The 17499-nt window shown below is 40.9% G+C and overlaps 1 protein-coding gene across 2 annotated transcripts in view; it reads right to left on the reverse strand.

The window, feature by feature from the left end:
- SLC32A1 (solute carrier family 32 member 1) overlaps positions 1–15814 on the reverse strand; it is a 59741-nt gene extending 43927 nt beyond the window's left edge. Inside the window, exons 1-2 of one of the 2 annotated variants that reach the window (XM_073555340.1) lie at positions 15691–15814; positions 11004–11678 (exon numbers count right to left, since the gene is read on the reverse strand). In XM_073555340.1, coding sequence (XP_073411441.1) covers positions 11004–11372 — 369 coding nt within the window. In that variant the 5' untranslated portion in view covers positions 11373–11678; positions 15691–15814. Of the gene's footprint in view, positions 1–11003; positions 11679–13079; positions 13243–15690 lie in introns of those variants that run through there. The other variant, XM_073555341.1, reaches the window with a different exon arrangement.
- Positions 15815–17499: the final 1685 nt, after the last annotated feature.

Raw genomic sequence — 17499 nt, forward strand, 5'->3', positions numbered from 1 at the left:
TTTTGCTTCGTTTTTTATTTTTATTTTTTAAGGGGTTCGCTAAAGGGGTTAACTAATGGGACAGTTTTTTAGGGCGGGTCGTTACGGACGCGGCGATACCTAATATGTGTACTTTTATTGTTTTTTTTTTTTATTATTTCCAAAAAATGGATTTATTGGGGGAATATTTTTTTATTTTTTTCTCATTTATTTGGCGATTTTTTTTTAATTATTTTTACACTTTTTTTTATTTTTTTTTTACTTTATTAAATAGTCCCGGTGGGACATCACTGTCCTGTGACAGATCGCTGATCTGTCACATCACAGTTCACTGTGACAGATCAGCGATCTGACACAGGCAGTGCAGAAGGCTTCCTCATGCCTGCGCTTTGCAGGCACTGAGGAAGCCAGCTTCCGCAGGCCCCCGAAGGCCCCCGTCGCCATCTTGGATTCGGAGGCCTGGAGGAAGGGAGTCCCCCGCAGCAGCGCTGCACATTGCGCTGCCGTGGGGGGCTCAGGGAAGCACGGAGGGAGCCCCCTCCCTGCCGATGCTTCCCTTTAACCCCCGGTACACCGCGATCGTGTTTGATCACGGTGTGCAAGGGGTTAACGTGTCGGGGGCGGTCCGTGACCGCCCCTGACACATTGTGCCGGGTGTCAGCTGTGATAATCAGCTGACACCCGGCCGCGATCAGCGGCGCTCACCACGTGGGCGCCGCTGATCGCGCCGACGTACTATCCCGTCCCGGTCATACGGGCCCGGGTACCGTGGACGGGATAGTACGTCGGATGGCAGGAAGGGGTTAATCACCCACTCCTGGTTTTGGCTTACAAATACTGAGGTAAAAAACTCACCAAATACTGAACAGTGTTCACGTGGCCTAATAGAAACACGTCACCACTTCTGTATTTATCACCCACTCCTGGTTTTGGCTTATAAATGCTGAGGTAAAATACTGACCAAATACTGAACGTGTGCACATGGCCTAATAGAAACACGTCACCACTTCTGTATTTATCACCCACTCCTGGTTTTGGCTTACAAATACTGAGGTAAAAAACTCACCAAATACTGAACAGTGTGCACATGGCCTAATAGAAACACGTCACCACTTCTGTATTCATTATCCACTCCTGGTTTTGGCTTAGGCCAGGGTCACACTAACCGACGCAAAATACAGTCAGTATTTTACATGCGTAATACGGATGAATGGCCCCTAAACAGTGCTCCGTATGTCATCCGTAATCAAGGTGTGGTTGCGTATTTTGCGCATGTAAGCATCCGTATGGCATCCGTATGGCGAGATTTTCTTGCAGGCTTGCAAAATGGACATATAATGGAGCCCTATGTCAGGGTTTCTAACAGAAACCAAAGAATAGATATAGACACATAGAATGCATATATATATATATATATATATATATATATATATTATGTATTCTATGTGTCTATATCTATTCTTTCATTTCTTTATTAAACCTGTCAGTGTGAGTTTACTGTATAGCGCACTGAATTGCCGGCTTTGCTAAAAGACACCGGGTGCGTATTTCTCGCAGGTCACATGTGTGGTCCGTGTGTAATCCGTATTTTTTGCGCACCCATAGACTTGCATTGGCGTACTCGCATGCTGCGATTGGCACGGACAGTAGAATACGGATGAGAAATATACGGCTGGTGCGAGGGACCCCATAGAAAATCATTGGTCCGTGTGTAATGCGTGCTTTTAGCGCCTCTCACTCGGCCGTTTTCCTCGACCTGGAAAAGTCTTGCGATTTTATCGCAAGTCACACTTGTGGTCCGTTTGTAATCCGATTTTTAATCGCACCCATAGACTTGCATTGGCGAGTCCGATCCGAAAATCAGTGACAATCGCAGCATGCTGCGATTGTCTCGGTCTAAGGAAACGTTCCGAAAAAAAACGGATGATGGGAGCAGCAACATAGAATAACATTGGGACAAATGCAATGCGATTTTTTCGCTAGTGTGACTCCAGCCTCCAGATAATTCCGGTACCAGAAAAACCGGTACCGGAGCTATCCGTGTGCATGCGAAGGTCATCCGTGTGACATCCGTGTGCTATCCGTATGTCCGTGTGTACCATCCGTTTGCTGTCCGTGTGTCCATGTCCGTGTTTTTGAAAAATTATTTTTAATGTTAACCCTTTGACTTTTAAAAACGCACACAGATCGCACACGGACAGCATCAGCATCCATGTGCGGTACGTGTTTACACAGACCCATTGACTTGTATGGGTCCGTGTGATCCGTGCTGTTGCACAAAAACGGACATGTCAGCGTGTTTTGCACATGGACACACGGTCCGTGAAAACACGCTGACATCTGCATAGACACATTCATTAGAAAGTGTCTACGTGTGTCAGTGTCTCCGGTACATGAGAAAACTGTCACTACACGTACCGGTGAAACTGCCCGTGTGCTGTGTAAGGCTGTGTGCCCACGTAAGCGTTTTGTAAGCGTCAAAACACTTCAAAAACGCATAAAAGAAGCATCCCATTCATTTTAAATGAATTCCGCACTTTTTGTGCACATTGTTGCGTTTTTTTCCGCTCAAAAACGCAGCATGCTCATTAATTTTGTGGAAAAGTCCGTGTTTTTGCTATTTTCTAAGAGTCAGAAAAGTTGCAAAAAAAACTCATCAAAAACGCGCAGTTTTTAAGCAAAAACGCACGGAAAACGTGAAAATAAAACGCGCGTTTTCTGGGAAGGTGTCTGGTTTTAAACCAAAATTTTCTGCATACGTGGGCACATAGCCTAAGGGTGGTGGACTGTTCTGCTGCGTTCCTTCTCCTGAAGACAACAATCGTGCAATGTGTACAATGTCATGCGGTTTTATATGTAATGTGAATAGTGATGTGCGTCTTTTATATTGTGTGATGGTTATGTACAACGTATAAGTAGTGTAAAGTGTTGATGTACAATGTGAGTAATGTATAGTGCAGGTTAAGTACAGGATTAGACTTGGTGTAGTACTGTTTATATAGTTAAGTGTTGTCATAATAGTATAGGTCATGGGAAAAATACAATAGGTTTAGTCTATAGGATAGGATATAATTAATGTATAGAACTAACCCAGTGGGTGGGGACTAGTGATAGTAAAAAGTGGTTGTGACTCAGACAGGGAAGTGCATTGACAAGGTCAAATTCGGGTACAGTGGGCTGTTGGGGCCAACATGTGCCAATTCGTCAAGGCACTGGGATCCTATACTGGAATCCCCAGCAGTTGCTCCTGTCACATCTGGAGCCCAAAGTCAGCCATAGGGACTGACGGGCACACCGTGTACTCTGGCATAAAGTGGAAGATGGATAGGGACCCATGTAGACAGAAGGTCTATGTGCACGTGCTGAAGTGCATCAGGGAATCCCTGAGGCTGACTGAGTCAATGGGCTTGGGTGTAGTCTTATCCCACATGTTACAACCTGATGAACAATCTTGAATTGACCAGTAAACATTTGCTTGTTGCAATGAAGTTGGAGTCCCCTGAGTTGTGCTCCTGGATGGATGATGGATGCCTGGAGACAGTGGAGGCCTGCGGCCTACTAATGAGTGTGATGCACTCCACACCTGACAGAACACTGAGACAGGGAAACTGTTTTCCTGTAAATTGCCAGAGCATAGTCAGACAGCATCTCGATCATGACTTCCGCTCTCGCACACTTTACATTTGGCGTAGTAAGCAGGATCGGTCCATGCATCAAGAAAACTTGAGAGAAGTGGGGAAGGATACTGTGAAAACAAAGATAGCTCCGAGCACTGACTGCAAGATGGCAGTGGGTGGGACGAAATGTCAAGGTGGACCCACTCATTGATTATGTCTACAGCTTTTGGTAACTTGACAACTATGTGCAGTGTAATGGATGTGTCTGACCATGCTGGAACATTGTCTGAACATACCACATCTCCTGGGAAAGGGAGGAAGGAAAAGACAGTATACAATTATTGCAGCTCGGGATCACAGCTGATTCTTTCTGTGAGGTAAAACATTGCTTAAAAACAGGCAGTAAAATGTTTTGCCTCACAAAAAGAATCAGCTGTGAACCCATGCTGTAATGTCTGTATACTCTTTTCCTTCCGTGCCCAGGAGCTGTGGTATGAACAGACCATGTTCCTGTACGGTCAGACACGACCATTACACAGTACATTGCAGTAGCTATTGATTTAAATGAAGTTTGTTCTTGGGAAAACCCCTTTAAGTAGCTAAGTTTAAATCATATGATTCATAAGATAGTTTATTAGATGTAATAGTAGAATCTGCTGACCTAATGGTTAAAATATATGAACTGACATTTATTTATTTATTTATTTATTTACTAGCTGTAGAGCCCGGCACTGCCCGGGCATAGTAACTAACTATGGGTTACTTATAACAAAATATAATGATTATATCTATATATATAAAGCTGAGTGTAGAGCCCCGCCCACTCTGCAAAGCCACATTCACTATAATATCCCACATCATCCCGTCAGCCAGAGCCACCGGACTACTACTCCTAATATCCCACATCATCCCGTCAGCCAGAGCCACCGGAATACTACCCCTAATATCCCACATCATCCCGTCAGCCAGAGCCACCGGACTACTACCGGACTACTACCCCTAATATCCCACATCATCCCATCAGCCAGAGCCACCAGACTACTACCCCTAATATCCCACATCATCCGTCAGCCAGAGCCACCGGACTACTCCCCCTAATATCCCACATCATCTCGTCAGCCAGAGCCACAGGACTACTACCCCTAATATCCCACATCATCCCATCATCCTGGGGTCAGAACCAGAACGCTGAGTGGAACGGTCCTAACTTCCATACCAGGGATCCCTTTAAGAGAGGCCTGGGGTCAGTATCAGAGCGCTAAGTGGAACGGTCATAACTTCCATACCGGGGATCCCTTTAAGAGAGGCCTGGGGTGAGAATGAGAGTGCTGAGAGATTTACCCTAACTTCCATACCGGAGATCCCTTTAAGAGAGGTCTGCGGTCAGTACCAGAGCGCTGAGTGGATTTGCCCTAACTACTATACAGGGGATCCTTTTAAGAGAGCCTGGGTTCAGAACCAGAACGCTGAGTGGAACGGTCCTAACTTCCATACTGGGGATCCCTTTAAGAGAGGCCTGGGGTCAGTACCAAAGCGCAGAGTGGATTTGCCCTCACTTCCATACCGGGGATCCCTTTAAGAGGGACATTGGGTCAGAACCAGAGCACTGAGTGGATTTGCCCTAACTTCCATACCGGGGATGCCTTTAAGAGAGGCCTGGCGTCAGAACCAGCGCGTTGAGTGGATTTGCCCTGACTTCCATACCAATGATCCCTTTTATAGAAGCCTGGGGTGAGAATCAGAGCGCTGAGGGATTTACCCTAACTTCCATACCGGAGATCCCTTTGCAGAGGGTGCAATGATGTTACTACGGCGTGCTCTCTGCGCTGAATAGTCACAGTGCAGAGAGTGGGAAGATGGCGACGCTGAGGAGTCCGGACCTGCAGCCAGTGAGGAGAAGTGTTTCATTTTTTATTTTTTTATGTTTGGAGCAATATATGGGTCCCATTATGTATGCAGTATTATATGGGGCCAATTATATATGAAGCAATATATGGGGCCCATCATATACTGGAGTGTTATATGGGGCCCATTCTGCATGGAGCATTATATGGGGCCCATTAAATATGGATCAATATATGGGGCTCGTTATACTGTTTGGAGCATTATATGGCACTCATTATACTGCATGGAGCAATAAATGGGGCTTATTATACTGTATAGTGCATTATATGGGGCCCATTATACTGCATGGAGCAATATATGGGGCCCATTACACTGTATGGAGCAATATATGGGGTGCATTATACTGTATGGAGCAATATATGAGGCTCATAATTATGTATGGAGCAATAGATAGGGCTCATTAATCTGTATCAAGCAATATATGGGGTTCATTATACTGTGTGGAGCATTATATGGGGCTCATTATTCTGTATGTAGGGCTATGTGGTGCTCATAATACTGTATGGAGGACTATACTGTCTGGTTTCTGAGCTATTGTTGAATTTACAATAGATATCACTCATGTAATGTAAGAAGTAAGTGAAATCTTTGGCATATTTCTCTGCTGTATCTGTGCATCATGAATCGTGGAATGTGTTAAAGGAGCCCACTGAGACTCTTTGCCAGGGGCCCACGAAAGCCTGGAGACGGCCCTGTCTGTGTGCATCACTGTACATAAGAGACTGCAGGATGAGTTAATAGTGAATGTTTGGCCTGACAGCAGGGCTTGTAACTCTTATCTTTCTTCTTTTGAACTTTCTTCTAAACTGATTTCTGGCATTAAAATTGAACTCTTAACTGGTCATAAATCAACTTTGAGGATAGTCCAAAAAAGGAGAGTAAACTCATTGATTGAAGATCACTGTTAATTCATAGTCTATGCAGTCTACAGTATGTATAGTTATCCATAGAGGCTGTGGGAGCTAAATAATTCTAGTCAAATATTTTAAAAAAACTGTATTTAGAAGAAAAAGGAAAAGAAAATTGTCTCCAATATTGTAATATAATAATAATTTTTAATGGATCTGTACCAAGTTGATTCTCCTTTGAGTATTTTATCTTTCCAAATTATTTGTGACGATGAACAGTAATTAAATGAGCTGGAAAATGTGGTCATATCAATCACATGAAAGCAAACGTATGTGCGGGAAATGATCATTAAGGCCGGAGTCACACAAGCGATAAAATCGGACGAATGCAATGCGATAAAAAATCACATTGCATTCGTCCTTATGTTATTCTATGTTGCTGCTCCCATCATGCGTTTTTTTATCGTATCCGTTCCTCGGACCGAGACAATCGCAGCATGCTGCGATTGTCACCGATTTTCGGATCGGATTCGACAATGCAAGTCTATGGATGCGATTAATAATCGCATTGAAAACGCACCACACGTGTGACTTGCGATTAAATCGCAAGACTTCTCCTGGTCAACAGGAAAGAGCATCGGGCATTGACATTGGATGTCAATTTGATGCTTAGGTGCGAATAAAATCGGTTCATCGCCGGAAAATGGGATGACAGACGGATCCCTGGACAAGAATTCTTTGTGCCATTTCGTACCGTTAAAATTGGACCGATTTTTTAATGGTTGTGTGTGACTCCAGCCTAATGGTTAGTAACTCGCTGAGTTTCTGAACAGTCAGTTCCATCCTTTATAACAATAAATAGGGTACACTGTGCTAGCAGGAACCCAAGACACGATGGGGTTAGGCTCAGTGTCCCTATAAATCGTTCACATAAAGTATCTAGAGCCTTGCATCGCTCTCTGCATTCAAGGACACTGACTATGGCCTGGACATTTCAGTTGTACGTGCATTTGCTGAGCGAGGACACCCCACCCCCATGACATGCATATTACCTAATAGTGTATATGAGCAGAGCTTGTCAAATTGGGACAACCCTTTTTATGTCACTTCCTGGAAAGTTAATATTGGAGAAGAACTCATAATGCCAAGTAGACCCATGATAGGGCCATTTGGTGTTACTATTCTTTTATAATGGTTAATTTATTTACTATTTTGTATGGCCTCTGGTTATTCTCTGTGGATGGAAATCAAAATAATAATGGGACACTCATATGATACTGTATTTACTGTGCAACTGAATTAAACCGATTGCTTCCAGTAAGTAGCCATATACAGATGAGGAAAGACTGATAGTGTTATTCTTCCATGTCATCCATGAGGCTGTAATTGACTGGTCATGGGGTCTGAAAGCAAACCTTGAAACATGGTCCCAGTCCAGCATGGCCCCCTTCAGGACTAAGTGATTTCTGGGCATTAAATTATTATGGCTCTAATAGTCTTCAGTCGATAGCATGTATTTTTCCTTTTTTATAGATTGCTCAAAGTTTGATCTTCAGTTCTTTACTGTCCCTTTCATGAAAGTGCTACTATGCTTACTACCCTGGTAGTTATACCCTTGACTGACATAAATATGAAATGATGACACTGACAATTTATATGCAAAGGGTCTTGATCTACTACTACATTACTAAAAAAAAAAGAGTTGTCTCTGCCAGCCCCCTCCAAGATCCTCTATAAATAATTAGATGCATAAAATTGCACAATCAATTTATCTGTATTCTGCAGCGGAATAGGCTAAAACTTGTTGGCCCAAAGGCAAAATCTTCAAAAGGGCCCTCAACCATGATGGGACTTTTAATAGCATTGATCTTTTCATATGGGATAAAGGGATTGCAACCTCTTTCTGTTCACATGTCAGATATTCACAGGTGCAAATTGCCTCTTCAGAGAGGAAGAAGGCTTGAACTCTAGTGCCACCTATTGGAAGTAACAATCCTAAAAATCAATATAAACCCTTTCATAGCCTTGCCACTTGATTTAGGATAAAAACCAAACCAAAATCTCAATTTTGCAGACATGTTGTTTAGGGGTGTTGCCCTTCATCAATGCAAAGTGTGAGATCTAGTTTGGCTTGGTGAGAGGCATGTGACTGGGATCGAATGGGTAATGTTTCTTCTTGTGGAGCGTGACTGTAGTGAAACCTCCACCAGGGGGAGCTGGTGAGGGAAGAGAGTTTACCCACTAAGCGTAGCAACACTGAGCAACCGCACAGGTGTCACAGGTAATGAGAGAATGGTCAGACGAACCGAGTCAGAAACGATCAGGAGCAGACGTACCAGAAGTAGCAGCAATACACATAGTCAAAATACCAAGCAGAGGGTCAAAAAGCCAAACATGGGTCCAAAAACGTGAGACGGAAGACATGGTTGGGGTACAAGCCTGGGAATCAAAAGCCAGACAGAGAACGTAGCAGCAGAGACGAATACCAAGAGACGGTGTCAGAGATGACTGTCCGGGTCATACACGTGGATACAAGTCAAAGGCAGGAGGATCACCAAGGTACAAGGGTCATAGGCTCTAGACTGGAAGCTAGAGCTATCACTAACACTTGTCAGCTGGCTGTGAGGAACTGAAATAGCACAGCTAGCTCCAGAACAAGGCCGAGGAGATTAACCCCCCGCATGACCAGTCCCGGGAGAGGACAGCAGACAATAAACTCCGGACTGGACCATGACAGTGACATATCGAACCTGGTATGTCAATGTCAGATCTTCACAGGAGCATGGTGAACTGGTAGTCATTGGCTCCACAGTCCTCTATTGCTAAATATCTAAACAGCTATATTCTATTTTACACAAATACAATATATAAATAATTAAAAAGATATACATATATACTGTATACATGAAGATGAATACTATGGATAGATGGTTGGATGGATTAAACACACGGATGGCTAGATCAATAAACAGACAGACAGAGATAGATAGAAGCAGACAGGTGAACAAACAGAGAACCAAAAGACCAAATGCCAACTTCCATATCATTAATCATTTACAGACTATATATCGAAAGCAAAAATAAAAATAAAAACAAAAAACACATCAGACTGTAATTCTACTCTATTCCACTTGGGGGCGTTTATACCCACATGAAAATGTGCCTAGCTCACCCTATTCCAGTGTGTAGAGTTATTCACAGCTGGGCTGCCATCTTGACAGATTTTGTCTTAGGCTCTGCTGAGGATATTATATGAGCAAATCCATACATGACATATGATGATAATTCATCAGAATCTTACACTTTACTTCTGGTAGTAGCTCTAAACAGGCAATGACAGGTGCAATTCAGACCAGTCTAAGAACAGCATGGCCAGGAATATGCAGCCTCAAATCAGATGTCATTTTTGTTATATATGTTATATATTGTTATATACTGTATGTTATATATAGGGATCTTGCATAAAACCTGCATAAATGTAATATCTTTCCAATCTACCTGTGAGAAATTACTAATAAAAGAAGCAATGACACAAAACTAAACAAAAAAAAGCAAAAACAGATAAGTTTAGATGATCTGATATAGTTAAAATATGTAAATGTGGTTAAAATGGAATTGCTGTAAGCATTTAAGCTCTAATATATATATATATATATATATATATATATATATATATATACTAAAGAACTAAAGAAATATATATAGAGAGAGATATTGAGAGAGATCCATAGATAGACAAAGAAATATATATAAATACATATTTATATGTATGTCTATATATAAATACATAATGTACTGTGTATATATATATATATATATAATGTGTAAAGGAAATTTCGTTTTTTCTACAGATCTGTCTGGTTGTAAATGTCTATTTTCTCATTTTTTCCCAAGACCTCGGCACATTTACATAAAGCTGCTAAATCCTTTCTTCTATACACGCAGATACTATTTGTGTAAAATTTCGTTTGCACAGAAATTACACGATCCTTGGTGTCAGACAGACAAAGATGACACCAAAAACAAGGGTCCATCGTCGGTATTAACACTATATTTACCTTTCAATTTGATATTTCTATTGTGTTATATAACTACAGGTCATTTTTGTATAGTTAGCCTTTATGCTGAAATAGTTGGAAACGAAAACTTGTCCATCTATCTGTCTATCATCTAATTTCTTATTCACCTACTCTATATCATCTATTTATCTAACAGATAGATCATGTTCACTGTCTTCAGGTTTGGGGGTCCTTGCCCCTATGTGTTGTTATTTTGTATTACTGGCAGGGATCTAATGCAGGTAAGAGAAGTAAATTAATTGTTTTACAAACAGAATCTCTATTGAGGGCATCTGACCCATATTTAATTGGGATGATCTCTCCTGGGGGAATGTCATCCTTGTATGCAAGCTTTAACCTTTGGTGGTGCATGGAGTACATTATTTTACAGGGAGGGGCTATCTGGCCCTATCACAAAGACTGGTCCTTCAGGAGATAGGAATTTTTGACCTTGGAAAAATGACCTCAACAGGTGGAGTATCTACAAACCTTCCATGAAGACCACCAATATCATATTTATAAGATATGAATAAAATGATGTGAGAGATGATCACCACCAAAAACTAGAGTAGAGACCATGAAATGTCCTATCTTACCTGGATAGCGTTGGTGACATTCCAGCCAGCTTCCCATGCTGTGATTTTAGGCTTTTCACCCGTTGACAATTCAGAACATAGTCCTTCATCTTTTGATGCAGAAGAAGGGGGACCTGTGCCATCTCTTTGGTAATGAAAATCTCCTTCTGCAGGGGCATCTCCTGGGGACACTTCAGTCTTTAGGATGTCCATCTGAAGACCTTGTCGATGTTCATAGTCCAGGTCATCGCAATGAGCAAATCCAAGTGCTTCATCATCGGTGGCTGCTTGGAAGCCCATTCTGGCAAACATTCCACTAACCTTGGCCTGTGACTTGTTGGACACCGAGGTGGCCACATTGGACAGTTTGTTCCTTATCATGGTAGCCATGTTGGCTTGTCAAAACCCGACAAAATCAGGAATGTCCTCCTTCTTGGTCTGCAGTGATCGCCTTGATGTAGACTGTTACCTCCACTTGTTCAGGCTGGCTCTTCTCCACCCTCGAACCCCCCTCAGCATGACACCTTCTGCAAAGGTAATTAGAACCTCCTAGGTATCTCCATGATGAACATCTTTTACCTTTTGTCTTTGTCTATTGGAGTTGGAAGTAAAGGGTGCTGCTGATAATAACAGAAACTTGGTGGACACTTCTTCTGTGTGTACTTCCCTCAGCAGAATAGGAGCCCAATGCAAATCCTGTGGTGGGTGGGTGATTTAGACAGGGAGGGGGAAATGCAATATGTTAGTATTGTGCTAAGCTCGGTCAAGGAATAGCTCCAGCTAGAACATTCATCTAGCCAGTGGAGATTGGGAAAAAAATTTTGATGTGGGGAGGGTTAAGGGAATGAGGGTGTCTGCATGACTGCTGCATTTCTGGGGGAGGGCCTAAATGTTCACCCCCACCCCTTTTGTCACCAATTGCATTGCACAATCCCTTCCTTCCAACACTTTAAGCCTCCCATTCTGTCACCCCATGCAGTAGTTAAAGCGTTCACCAAAGCTCAGCCATTGTTTCACTATAGCTCCCAGTAGTGCCCAGGATCCTTTTTTTTTAAACCCACATCATCCAACCTTTATCATAGATTTTTTCCTTAAGTATCAGTTCATGAACCCCAGTGGGATTTTCCAGTGCTGCAAAAAAGCACCATCATCTTACCACCAGAAATTACCTTTTTTTCACCGTGATTGACCAGTGATCTAAACCATCTCTCCTAAATAAACCATTACTCATCCTTAACACCTGAAGCCCCCAATGACCTCCAACTTCTACCACCTACAGCAAGGTATGATACGCCATTCTTCACCCAGATTTGCACCACCCACTGCGTATCTCTGCTGAGGTGACATTCCTCTATATCAAGGTCTCATCCGAAAGTCATTATGATAATGTGTATGTATCTCCAACCAAATGGAGGAGCTGAGGAACCTGATCTCTGGATCTAAGGAGCAGAGAACTATTTGTTTCCATTCACTGGAAAATCACTTGTAATTGTCTTCTAAGGCTTAATTACTAAGGGAAGCTGGCAATGCTGCGGAGAGCCTGCACCTAAGGGCATAATCTGGAAGCAAGGAGATGTAATGAAAGGAGATGGACATGTGTAGTGTGTATATATATTTATACCCATTATTTGTCGGTCCAGTTATGTGCATATACAGTATAACTATACAAACGTATATATTATATATGCATATATATGTATACACGCATATATATGTATGTGTGTGAATATATATTATATATACACATATGTAAATAAACACAATTTATATATACACACAATTGCACATTTTTTATATACACACCATTATTTCACTATATATATATATATATATTATATATATATATATATATATACTGCTCACAAAAAATCAAAGGAACACAAACAGCTTGTTGCAAATGGAATAGTGTTCCCTTTATTTTTTTGAGCAGTATATATATATATATATGTGTGTGTGTGAATATATATATACTTATATATGTATATACACACACTCAATTTGTATACATACATTATACACACATACACTATATACACACACACACACACATATATATAAAATAAGTATACACACGCATACACTGCTATGTTTGCTTACCATCTTATTTTTTATTATTCCCCACTCCAATTATGATTATTATATTTAGATTTATCTTTAGAAAAATCCCATTTGCTCTAAAGAAACCTGAAGAATTGGATAAAAACATGGCTGTACATGGTAAGAAATATTCGTTGCAGAACTGTTCCATTCTTCCTCTTCTTGGCATCGAATCCAACACATGTGCCCACGTTATGGCTTTTATGAAGAATGTGGGGGACATAAGGGCCGTGGGGTATCTGGGGGGCAGCAGTACTGAGGAATATTTGGGGATATACAGTATATTGTGGCGTGTATAACTGGATATGACACGCTGGGTTCCTCCTTTAGAAATCAAATGCTTACATCTCACTGCACAAATAGGTCAACATTTGTCTGCTAATATCACGTTATTTTTTTTTTCTCTGGGAAGGGAATTCCAGATTATCCTACAGGAGATGTATTGTAAATGATTGCTAAATTTCAAGGATTCTTTGCTTCCATGGTGAACTGACAATTCAAGACATTTTATAAAATAAGTAAAAGAACGAAATAAATACAAATAAATGTACTAATCACACAAAAGCAATATCAGATGACTTGAAAGAAATGAATAAATTTTAGCATGCATGTAAAAGAAAAATACTAAGTAAAAAAAATGAAAATGAAAAAGACTAATGCAGAGTCAGAGCACAGGAGAGAATTCTGTGTAAATAGCAGTGACATTTCCTCCATGTGCCCTGTATTGTGAATCTGTTATAAGAGACAATACACAGAGGAGAGCTCAGTGCTAAACTGAGAGGGCAACAATATTATTGTCTATGGCACCCAGGGGAGCTTTTTAGCACTGTGTACATAGCAGTAAAACACGAGGAACAGAATGAGAAATATTTATATATATATATATATATATATATATATATATATATATATATACAAACAAACATATATATATATATATATTAACACATGCACTAAGAGTTTACACATCCACATGGATGTTACAGGTGCCTGTAAATAAATATACACACCATGTATGTATATATATATACACATATATATATTTCTCATATGTTTAATATGTAAATGAGATATTTAAATGCATATTTTTGCGCATTTGTACTATATATATATCATCATAGATATATATGTATATATAATATATATATTTATATCTAAATGTATGACCTCAGAAGACTGTCAATATTAATCTGATCAATCTGTATATCAGAGCAGCCATCTATATATAGTTATCTATTGTCTAGTTATGATGTACGTTTCTGATTTATTAACTATTATGAAGTGAATTTTCTGGATAATGTTAGGAAGGATTTTATTCAGTTTTGCAGGAGAGGCAGATGAATGAGATTTTTGGTAGTAAGGGGCAGTGTTCAGACCCCTAGTAGCAGCCAGCTCTCAGTGACTGCAGGTATGTGACTTCGCACAGGACAGGCTGGCTTGAGTAAGAGATGTTGCCCATAGCTGTACCAAGAAAGTGTGGCGAGTGTCTACTGAAAGAGTGAGCACTAAAGCTTACTCCAAAGAAAGAAACATCATTGCTGGGAAAGAGGGAGACAATGTGAGAATAAAGAGAGAAGTGGCATAGGGAAAGAGTGTGGGGTAGATGAAAGAGAGAACTAAAGACAGAGTGTGAAAGAAGAAATAGAGAGAAACAATGGAAAGAAGTAGAGAAAGAGGAAAGATGAAATTCTGAAACAAGAAGAGAAAGAAAAAGAGAATGACAAAGAGATGCAGATAAAAGATGAAGAAAAGAGAGAAATATATGTGAGAAGTAAGATGGAAGAGTAAAAAGGTAAGAAGACTAAAGTGAAAAAATAGAAAAGAAAATGTAGTACAACAGGAGTAAGAGAGGTTTAGGGTGTAAGAGAGCATGAAATAAGAAGTAGCAGAGGGGAGAGGACCGAGAGATAAGGAAGAAAAGATGTAAAGTGGAAAGAAAGAATGAAGGAATGAAAGAGAGAGCGAAAGAAAAAAGTAAAGAAAGAAAAGTAGAAAATTATGTAGAGATATAAAAAAGTGACAGAAGAGCAAAACAAAGCAAGAAAGTAACTGGAATAAGTGAAGAAAGAAATGGAAAAGAGGAGATAAAAATATAGCAAATCATAATGAAAAGACAAAGACATGACAGTATAAAGGGTAGTAAAAGAGACTGAAAAGAGCAAGAGAAGAGGAAGAAATGAAAAGAAAGAAGAAAGGCAGAAAAGTAGAGAAGGAAGGTAGAGAGGGAGCATGAATAGAAGAGACAGAGGTGAGCAGAAAGAAACAAGTAAGGAAAAAAGGGCAGATATAATAAAATAAAGATAGAGGAGATGACAAGGAGGATTGGAAGAGAGACAGGTTAGAACATGGTGTGAATAGATTGTAAAGAAACAAAAGAGGGAAATAGTAATGGAGAAACGAAACAGCAGAGCAGAGAGCTCACACAACAGATCCAGATCGACACAAAAGCAAGAATCTGGAGGATTCAGTCAGTGAGTAGGAATAGAAAAGACACTTAGAAATGGAAAACAGACGCTAGCTAGTGCAGGGGAGAGCATGGAGCAGGTGTTGGGTGGTCGGAAGCCTTGCAGTTCCTATCAGAGAGAGTGAAGAACTGGTAGACTCCTTTTACCTAGTTGGTGTCATGTCCATCTGTGCAGCAGTGACAAGCTCCAGAGCAGCACTTCCAGCCTGCGGGGAGCACTGCTTCTGAGCCTCCATCATCTCACCATCCACAGCCCAGTGTCTCTGTGCCCCTTATATACCCCCCATTCACACACAGGGCAGGTGCAGCTCCAGAGGAGAAGCAGCGCCTCCTCTCCCCATCCACCTCCTCCCTCATCCCTGCTAAACTGCACTTACTTCATATCACCAAACAATATGATCAATCACTCTTATCTGCAGTCTCTCTCTATATTGAATTCTTCTGCATTATAGAACAATATCATTTACTGTTCTCATCAGTGACAATTAATCTTCTGGACATAACTATTCTCATTATGGCTGGAAAGCATTTCTACCAGTATATGACAGATTATAATCTGTATGCATACTCCCATTATCTTTACTTGGATTGTTATAATATAGCCACAGTAATAATATTACAGAACATGAGTGATGTATGTTTCTGTCTGTATGTAGGAGGCGGTGACATCTCTATAGGGCACCTCTGTATGGCATGAGGCAGGTAATTGTCTAGTTGGTAACATGAGTCCAGTCAGCTGCAAGGTGCATGAATAGCTCGCCAGGAGCCAGGCTTTGTGTCCTTCCAGCTAGACCCAAGGCATATTTGCACCTAGTGATGACTATGACAATAATACTCATTGTCCAGTATAAGACATAGACAAATATTCATCATTTACAATATGGGGGGGATCATACTATAAAAGCAAACCATGCAGCTGCTGTAGAGGAGCAAGGCTCATGAAGATGGAGTGGAGAAAAACCATGGGCAGCACAGTGGCTCAGTGGTTAATACTGTTGCTTTCAAGCTCTGGGGCCCTGGGTTTAAATCCCACCAAGTACAACATTAAAAGAGTCTGTATGTCCTCATGTGTTATATGGGTTTCCACTGGGTACTCAGTTTTCCTTCCAAAGACATACTGATAGGGAACTTAGATTGTGAGCCCCAATGGGGACATTGATGATGGTGTCTGTAATATAAGCTATATAAGTAAGCATATTAATTAAAGGTTTTGAGACGTAATAGTAACTCAGTGAGGACCTACTGGTTATCTGTTCTTATAAAGGGAAGATTCACTTAAGTAACACTACATACAGCATATGTTTACTTCTGTTCCTACTATAAATGGATACACCTTACAAATGCAGCATTATACTTTTATTTCCAAAAGTGCCCCTATTTCCCAGTAACAGCCACAAGCCCACTATTTTTACTTTCTGCCTGTGAATGGCACAAGACAGTGTTTCCTACGTTGGCAAGTAATCAGCGCTGTGTGTGAAGGAGTCTGGCTAATTAGCTCATTTTAATAGGTAAACCAATCGTATTTTATGTCACAGCGATGCCTAGACATACATCACTGATGATGTGCCAACATAGGTAACGCTCTCCTGCGGTGAGTGCAATCCGGATGTGGGTACGTTTCAGGGCTCACTTGGAAATAAAGTTTGTGAGTTGTCTAATTTTATAGTAGGAACGTGGCTAAAGGCCCCGTCTAGCAAAATAAACTGGTAAAAAGCCTGGTGACAACTAATGCAATTTTTACATCAGTAGCCAACTGTTCAGGCCCCAAAAACTAACACAGTTATTCCAGATACATGGAAACCAGGGTTCCTTCTATTGCTCCTTGTTGTTCTTTTTTCTCTTACTTTTGAGCAGGTTCTTTAAATTCCTATCCAACTCTTGCTCCATAAGAGTATTACCATTGCTGATACTCTCCAAATATCCCCTTTCCCCTGTTCTTCTTGTCCTTTTTTGCAC

The sequence above is a fragment of the Dendrobates tinctorius genome, unplaced genomic scaffold (assembly GCF_039654945.1).
Source record: "Dendrobates tinctorius isolate UK_male_01 unplaced genomic scaffold, ASM3965494v1 ptg000223l, whole genome shotgun sequence".
In the NCBI taxonomy this organism is placed as follows: Eukaryota; Metazoa; Chordata; class Amphibia; order Anura; family Dendrobatidae; genus Dendrobates; species Dendrobates tinctorius.